The following is an 8561-nucleotide window of genomic DNA, read 5'->3' as shown; positions in this document are numbered from 1 at the left end:
ACCCTACACGCACACACACACACACACACCCTACACGCACACCATACACCTTTACACACACACACACACACACACACACACACTCCTTCCCGGGTGTGTTAGGGAGTGGGAGGGATGCAGATTCGCCAGGGTCCCTGCAGGCGCCTCTGTTCCCACTGCAGCCAGCACAACAGGACTGGAGACAGGAAGGGGACCGGGAGGGGATCCGTTCACCCCGTCCTGCAGCTGAGCTGATTGCGGGGAGGAGGCTTGCTGGATTCCACCGGATGGAAGAGGATTCTGCAGAAAGCCGGGAGGTTTGAGGAAGGTCTGTAACGGGGAAAACAAAGCTGTCATCGGTGTTCGTTTCCAGCTGCTGAGACTGGAGAAACTGTCTTCGGGACAAACGGATCAGAAAGACAAAGAAAAGACAACGATGGCGCCGTGAGGGGGGAACGCCCGTGTGGGGGAGCCCCGGTGACATCGTGGTCACGCATTGGGCTGCGATCCGCAGCCAGGCAGCCCCATGGGAGCAAGACTGGGCTTTCTACTCCCATAAACGGAGTCTCAGAAACCCACACCGGCTCGTGCTGAGTCCGCAGTGGCTCAATTGCAGTGAGCTTGGAGTTTGGGTTTGGATTTGGATGCAGGGTGTATAGGAATCTGCCGAGCCCCAGTGGTGTAGTGGGTAAGGACTGAGCTGTGGCCCGCAGGGTGAGCAGTTTGAGACCTCTGGCCACTCTGCGAGTAAAAGATTGGGGTTTCTACTCCAGTGAATGGTTACAGTATTGGAAACCCACAGGGGTGGTGCTGCCCTTCCCCCAATGGAGTCAAGGCCAACTAATTGTAGACTTCATTGACAGTGAGGGTGACTTGGGGGGTGGAGGGTTGGTTTTGCCAATTTGCCACAGGTCTGGCGTGATGGGAGGCAAAATTCTAAACAGTGGGGGGAAGGTGGCAGATCTGAATCCTGTCCCTCCTCCCCGCCATCCCCTCTCCTTCTGGCCCCCCAGGGCTTTGGGGCTGGGCTCCCCGAAATCTCCTCCCAGCCCAGCAGGGACCCAGCACAGAGCGCAGCCGAGACACGCCCCTCCAAAGCTGCTAGAACTTTATTGGCCAAAGAAGCCCCCCGCCCCGCGCCCAGCTACACAATGCCGAACTGGCAGATGTAGGGCAGCTGGTCGCGGCAGCGCTGGTCGAACCATTTGCCCGCTGCGGCGCCCGACAGCACAGCGCAGTTCTCGGCCTTGCCGCCGTCTGGCTGCGCGGTGATCTCTGTCTCCCAGTTCTTGTAGGAGATGCGAGCTCCCGTCATGTCCACCCAGGAGCCCTCGGCCGCCATGTCGTTGAGCCCCAGCCAGATCTGCGCCTCCGCGCCCACGCTCTGGCGCAGGTACTCGTACAGGGCGTCGTTCTCAGGGCCCGTCTGCGGGGTGCCCAGGGTGCCCCCGCGCGAGATGCAGTCCTCGCTGGCCTCGTGGAAGCTCTTGGCCTGGGCGAAGGCCAGGAAGCACTTCATGTGCACCTTGATGCCCTTCAGGCAGACTGGGGGGCGGGGGGAGGAAAGGGCCGTCACTGAAGGGTCGCTGGGTTCCCAAGCCAAAGAGCCACCCCCTCTCAGCCCATCCTAGGCCGCCCCTTCCGCGCCGGCCATCCCCCAGCCTCCGCAGGCATGAGGGGTCCCAATCATCCATGCTCCACAGGAGCCTCTGCTTATGGGGGGGTCCCCGGAGGCAGAGCACTACCCCAATCCTGCGAAAATGGCTGCTGGGGGTGAGAGCAGCCCCCTCCTCTGCGGGGATCAGCTGCCCCCACATTGGGACCTCCAGGGCGTGAGGGATGTGGGGGTGTACAGCGGGGGGCATTTGTGCCCATGGCAGGGCTAATCTGGCACCAGTGTTCCCGCGTGGCAGCTCTCCCTATGCCCAAGGCTGCGTTGCCTTCCTCCTCCCAGGTTCCCCCTAATAACACTGAGCCAGCCCCTGCCACACCCCTCCCTGAGGCAGGCCACCTGAGGAGCAAAGGAGATGGAGCTGTCAGAGCAAAGACCACAGGTCAGGGCCCCAGCGAGACCCAGGTCTGACTAACAGACCGAGCTGGAGAGGACGAGGTGTGTCCTACAGGGCTTTGGGGAACAGGACATAGAGAAGGAAGCCCCTGGACAGAAGGGTGGTGGGAAGCCAGGGGCTGGGGGAGCAGGCTGCAGGTAGGACCTGCTCTTTCAGGTGTGGAAGTCTGCGGTGCCTAAAACTTGTATCTGAACCTGGCTCATAGGTTGGTCATTCAGATAGGAATAGAGAACGTGCTTTGATTTAAACCAACGGTTCTCAACCTGTGGGTTGGCGACCCCTTTGGGGATTAAACGACCCTTTCAAAAGGGTCGCCCGATTCATCACAGTAGCAAAATGGCAGTTATGAAGTAGCAACAAAAATAATTTTATGGGGGGGGGTCACCACAACATGAGGAACTGTATGAAAGGGTCACAGCATTAGGAAAGTTGAGAACCACTGATTTAAACTATTTCTTAGCTTCATTTATAAGCAGAGGGTGGAGACAGCTTGGTATGCCTTTGATGGGCCCTGCAAATGTGAGGGGCGGGCTTGCACCCCATCCCATACGCCCACTCACTCATTCACTTGCTCACTTTAATTCCACGCCAGTCGCTCAACAAGATCAGAATCGGGCAACATCACCATGTCATGTCCCCAGGAGCACCCCAGAGCCCTGGAGCCTGATGGAAAAACTTTGGGCGGCCTCCAGAGTACAGTCCCTGTCCTTGGCTGCTAACTGGAAAGCCTGGGATTGAAGTCGGGATTGAAGTCCTCCTAGCAGGGCCCCAGAAGAGCCAGCCGCCTGGCCACAGCGATATACTTTGGACAAACGGCCCCGTTGAAAGCTTTAGGGGGTGCAGTTCTATTCTGCCACACACGGGGCGCCCGTGAGTCAGAATAGGCTCCAGGTTAACTGGTTTCCTTGGAGCAAGTGGAAGGGAGCCAGGCTGAAGCAAGCTGAAAATTGAGCTGGGTTAGTTAGCTGTTTGCTGTCCAAGCAATCCTGGCTCAAGGGGCAGTATAGGACTGCCTGCACCGGCAGTCTGCCACACCCTTCTCCCTCAGAGCAGCCAGGGGGCTGGAACCACAGGCCTTTGGGCTGGCGGCTGAGCCATCAACTACCAGCCCACCAGGGCTCCTTCGAAATACACTGCTATAGAGACGTTCTGATTACTAAAGACCACCACCTACCAAAGCTTCTTGCTACAGGGATGGGCTGTCTCCTCTTTCTCCCATACAGAAGCTGGTGGGTTTGAATCACTAACTCTAGCAAACCCCACACTACCAGGGCTCCTGGAGTTGGGGTTCGGGGGAACACGTATCTCTTCTGAGAATGTAACTGTGAGGTGGTGGTGGGGAGCCACAGCTCAGAGGTTCTCCATGAGGGTGGAGACCTGAGTCTGTGAATGCTGAGAGAATACAAATTGCCCTATGGGAGGACCTTGGGCTGAAGGATGTTCCTGAGGAGGAGAGAGGGGAGGGGAAGGCCAGGCACAGGAGAGCCCTGTGCTGTGAGCAGGGGGGTGTTTGCAGACTCCAAGGAGGTTCCCTGGTGGCATCTTGAGAGGCTGCAGAGCAGACCATTGGCCAGCCAGGTCCCCAGCTCCAGGTGGGGGCCTGCCGTCATGAGCCGCTGGGGGCTGACCCTGGAGGAAGGAGAAGTCCAGGCGCAGGCCCTGAGAGTGTAAGCTGTGATTGATACCCCGCGTCCTCCGTGGAATGGAGGGCTGTGGGGGACCTCTAGGGAGCAGGGTCTGAGGTGCACAGAGAACAGAGGCGGCAGGAAAGGACCCTGTGGGAGAGGGGCTGGCCCCGGCCGCACAGTGCGTGACATGCTGACTGTTCAGTGCAGACCAGGAGTTCAAGCCTACTAGCTGCTTCTTGGGAGAAGGGTGAGGCTGTCTGCACCCATGAAGAGTTCGCCTCAGACCCCGTGGGGGCAGTTCTGCTCTGCCCTAGAGGGTCACAGTGAGTCGGCATTGACCCTGAGACAGTGGGTTTGAGTGAGTCTTGGCCAAGAGGGGAAGAAGAGCTGCTAGGGTGTCAGCCTCGCAGAGCTGGGCAGGTGGGGCACCTCTCCGGACCCCAGGCTCCATGCCCTGTGTTTTTTCCTAGCCTCGGTGGGCCACTTCATGCAGAACCAGAAAGGCCCAGGGCCAGCAGCCCAAGCACCCAGCTCAACACCATGACACCAGACAGGATAGAGGACTGGCTCCCTTCCTGCCTCCCATCTTCCCTTCCTTCCTTGCATCCTGCTTGGCACTCACCAGGAGGATGAACATTTATCTGCCTCAGTTTCCCTGCTTGTAATGATAAATTCCCCCTCACCATCACTATGGAACGAAGCTGCCGACACCCCGGCTGTAGCCCTGATGGGGACCCCAGGGCAGCGGAGCAGGCCGAGAGGAGGGTGCCTTCTGGGGGCTTCATTTTGGGAGTACTCAGGGGCCAAGCTTCTGGGTTGGGGGGTGTATGTGTACTGGAATCTCACCAAAGATCCTTTTGTCTGCTTGGGACATTGCCAATTCACCACCCGGGTGGCCAGAGACCCCATAGCACACACCTGGGTAGGTTTTGAAGACCCATGTCAGGGGGTCTGCCTTCCTGAGAGGAATCAGACTGGGAAGGGGGCTCCCTTGATCTAATGCCTCGCCTCCACCGCTGGCCTGAGCCCCTCGCTGATGTTCCCCGGCCAAGGAGGGCTCCATGCCCACCTCCAGCCCCCAGGCCCCGCACTCACCTGTCTGCAGGGCCTGCTGCTCTTTCAACAGCGCCACCTCCTGGGCCAGGCTGTCCAGCCGGTTCTTGAGCTCCTCGAATATCTTGGGGACCACCCCATCTAGGGTGAAGTCAGAGAGAGGTGGGGACAATCACAAACCAACAAGGGAGGCAAGACAACAACCAGTCCCTGGCCAGCGGGCAAAGGTCGCATTCAGAGGCGGCTCAGAGAGGGTGTCTTTTCTCCCCCTTCTGTTCCCTGTGCTCACTTGGCTGTGTGTCTAATCCCCACCCTGATGCCCTGGGAGCCTGAGCCATCATCACCGTGGCATGTTGTTAATGTTGTCCCAAGACAGATGGGGTGACCTCACTACAGGCGGGGCTGCGAGGGCAGCATCCTGCCAGCAGTCAAGGCAACCCAAGGACACCCTCTGGACCCCAGGGGTGTCAGAAGGGGAGCAGAGCTGTTTGGGGGGGTGGGTATTAGTTTTAAAGCTGAACCTGCTTCTCTCGTCTCAGTTCTTTGATACGCTATAGATTTGATAGCTGGGGCCACCCTCTGCCCAACAGAACATGGGGTTGCCAATCCACATAACCCTTTACTTCTCTAAGGAGCCCTGGGGCTGTCATGGTCTGGCTTTGGGCAGCAAACCGCCAAGGTCCACAGATTGAAACCACCATCCTCTGATAGGGAGAAAGACAAGGCTTTCTGATTTACGGAAACCCACAGGGGCAGTTCTGTCCTGTCCCATGGAGTCTCTCTGAGAGAGAGAATTCGAGTTGTATTTCCTTATTTTCTGTGCATCAAGCACAGGCTTTGGCACATTTTGCATCATGCACTCGTCACAACAAATGCGACTGCCGATTCTAAAGTGCAGCCCGGCCAGCGCTCCCCACACACGGCCCAGCCACAGAGAAATGCTGTGTGGACTCAGGGCAGGTGCCCGTTTAGATGGTCTCTGAGGTTCCTTCTGATTTTACGAACCCTCCCCCCACCGAATCCGCAGTCTAGAGAGTCCACCCACCCCCTCAGGCCCCAGGGAGGCCTTTGCTCAGGTTCAGGGACGTAACCAAGAGGGGGATGTGAGGAAAGAGCCTGAAAAACAAGCCCGGCAGGCTCCCTGGACATGGGGCCGCTCTGGGCCCCTCCTTACCTTTCTTGCCACCTGGGGCCTTCTTGGTCTTGGGGGTTGGGGACTCAGCGGTGGCCTGGGGCAGGAGGGATGCAAGGCAAAGGAACAGATAGGCCCCCCAGAGCTCCATGCTGCTGCTGCTGTTGCTGCTGCTGCGAGCTGCTTCCGCCTGCAGTGGCCCCGTCCGTCCGTGGAAGATCGGGGGCGGGCTGCGTGTGTGAAGGTCACGGCTGAGAGGGAGGACCCCTGTCCAGAAAACCCTCCCAGGCCTAGCTGCCAGTGGCCAAAAGGGAAGGGGGGAGGAGGGGAGAGTCTGCAGAAGGAAAGAGGCCAAGGAGCCACCGGCTCGCTGCCCAGGAAACACCCAAAGGACCTCCCCACCCAGCCCAGCTGGCTGCCCATCCCTGCCTCCTGGAAGGGGTCCTTCTTCTCTGGGGTCCTGGGGAGAGTCTGCTGGCTGCCCTGCCCCTACCGGGGGCAGGCTTTGGGTTACACCCACCCTCTGCTCATAGGGCAGGGGGAGGGCCTTCCTCCAGCCGTTGGAGGGACATGCTGTCGCGGCCCTCATTTACCACTGGGAAACGGAAGCACAGCCAGGCTGAGGGGTTTGCCCTATCTGCCCAGGCCCCCAAGAGGCAGCAGCAGTATCTGAACCCGCAATGGGATGGCCCCAGAGTCACCAGACCCCCTCTGGCAGCTGGCTGCCATGGGGTTTCGAAGGGTCCCCATGATTGCTGGTGGGTCTGCATCTGTGTGCTTGGTTGAAAAGCACAGGGGGTCCTTCCGTGGCCCTTCTCGGCCATCCTGCCTTGAAGCCCCCCTGAGGTGGGCACCACAGAGGAGGTGGCTACAGGGGCCCCACAGTGTTGTCAGGGATTGAGGTGGGGGCAGGGTCCCCAGGGAGCAGAGTGCCAGAGTCCAGCAAGGGAGAAAGTGCCCCCTCAAGGGGAGTGAGATAGTTAAAGATTACTGTGCCAGCCTGACTGATGAACACATGTGGGGTTAACTGAAGGGTGGAGAGATAAATGGCTCGGTGAGCCTCGCCTTTTGAGTTCTCGGGTCTCTTGCTTTCTGATGGTCGGACCAGGGTGTGGCTGCTTTAGCCAGTTCCCTGCTTCAGCTGGCAAGGCTCACTTCCTGGGAGACATCCCTAAGGAGAAGCCACATAGTCTTACCCCGATGGAGCCCTGGATGCTGGAGCAGCCGTGTGGAGACCCCTGCCAGTGCTGAGATGCTTACATGCTCACTGATTCAGTTTTCCTCCTGCAGTCAGCATCATTGTGTCTGTTTTGTGAGAAGGAGGAGGACTTTGTAGATTGGTGTCAAACATATGGGCTAATGTTGGACTTATGGGCTTGGACAGCATTGGATTGGGATGTTTTCTTAATGTTCACTTACCCTTTATATAAAACTCTCTCTTGGAAACCAATCACAAATATCTACAAATAACCTGCTCCCTGGGGGATGGAAAACAGAGAAGTGGGTGAAGGGAGACATCAGCAGTGTAAGATATGACAAAATAATAATAATTTATAAATTATCAAGGCTTCATGAGGGAGGGGGTAGCAGGGAGGAGTGGAAAAAATAAGGAGCTGATACCAAGGGCTCAAATATAAAGCAAATGTTTTGAGCAATAAATGTGCTTGACACAATGGATGCATGGATTGTAATGAGTTGTATGAGCCCCAATAAAATGATTTTTTTTATCTTTAAAAACAAACAAAAAAGAAAATGTTTTGGAAATGATGATGGCAAATATGTACAAATGTGCCTGATGCAATTGATGTATAGATTGTTATAAAAGCTGTAAGAGCCTCCAATAAAATGATTTATTAAAACAAGAACAAAACCCCAAAAAGCAACAACAAAAAACCCTCTCGCTTATATACATATGAGTTTCTGTGGATTTGTTTCTCTAGCCTACCCACACTAACACAGGGAGTCAGAGCCTAGTGGGGTGTTGGGGGCACCCACAGATGAGGGCAGGACCTGCATGGGAGAGGGGAACCCCTGCACAGGACAGGAGGCAGAAGCAAGATGGGGTATGAAAACCTTAAGTCGGCCAGGTTTCTCACTATTAGAGGAAGGAGTGGTGGGAGGGAGAGAACTGGAGCCAGTCAAGTTGGCTGCCATCTGAGGCTTTGGGGCGCACCTGGTGGAAGGGTGTGTGCAGGGAGGGCCTGGGGAACCGCCCCTCAAGCCTCAAACACCCTGAGCAGCCTGGACCTGGCTTCTAAATTCAACTTTCTTGTGAAAAGGAACCTAGGAGACAGGCCATACCAGGGCCCAGACAGAGAGTAGGAACTGAACCTGGAACATGTAGCTTGGCCCCAAAGTGAGCCTGATCGAGCATCTCCATGGGAGGCAGAGGGGCTGGCTCTGGTCAAGTCGGGGACAATGGGAGCGTCCAAATAGTGGCAGAGATAGAATGAGATAGGAAGCCCAAAAGTGCATGCAGATGTAAGCATGGAAGTGAAAAGGGGCGGATGGTTACATTGTCTCAATGTACCTCCTATTGTGGATTAAATGGTGTCCTTAAAAAATAAACAAATAGACTCACTCTCACTCACTCACTCTCTCACTCACTCACTCTCTCACTCACTCACTTTCTCACACTCTCTCACTCAGTCACTCACTGACTCACTCTCTCACTCACTCACTCTCTCACACACACTCACT

The 8561-nt window shown here is 56.6% G+C and overlaps 1 protein-coding gene across 1 annotated transcript; it reads right to left on the bottom strand.

Moving 5' to 3' along the window:
• Positions 1-1070: 1070 nt before the first annotated feature.
• On the bottom strand, positions 1071-6257 carry CLEC3B (C-type lectin domain family 3 member B). The gene is made up of 3 exons (XM_004708541.2): positions 5904-6257; positions 4772-4870; positions 1071-1524 (listed from the first exon to the last, which is right to left on the bottom strand). Exons 1-3 carry the CDS (start codon positions 6010-6012, stop codon positions 1124-1126), a joined length of 609 nt encoding a protein of 202 aa, XP_004708598.1. The 5' UTR covers positions 6013-6257; the 3' UTR covers positions 1071-1123.
• Positions 6258-8561: the final 2304 nt, after the last annotated feature.

The sequence above is a fragment of the Echinops telfairi genome, unplaced genomic scaffold (genome assembly GCF_000313985.2).
Source record: "Echinops telfairi isolate 266 unplaced genomic scaffold, ASM31398v2 ScPeMD7_4225;HRSCAF=4972, whole genome shotgun sequence".
Taxonomy (NCBI): Eukaryota; Metazoa; Chordata; class Mammalia; order Afrosoricida; family Tenrecidae; genus Echinops; species Echinops telfairi.
This window is presented reverse-complemented; position numbering and strand designations above follow the sequence as displayed.

Bases quoted from the DNA above. Each gene is read 5' to 3' on its own strand.
- CLEC3B (XM_004708541.2), bottom strand. From the start codon at position 6,012: ATGGAGCTCTGGGGGGCCTATCTGTTCCTTTGCCTTGCATCCCTCCTG. The intron at 4,871-5,903 runs GTAAGGAGGGGC...ACTTCACCCTAG, and splicing joins GGCCCCAGGTGGCAAGAAAG to ATGGGGTGGTCCCCAAGATA. The intron at 1,525-4,771 runs GTGAGTGCGGGG...CCCGCCCCCCAG, and splicing joins GCAGCAGGCCCTGCAGACAG to TCTGCCTGAAGGGCATCAAG.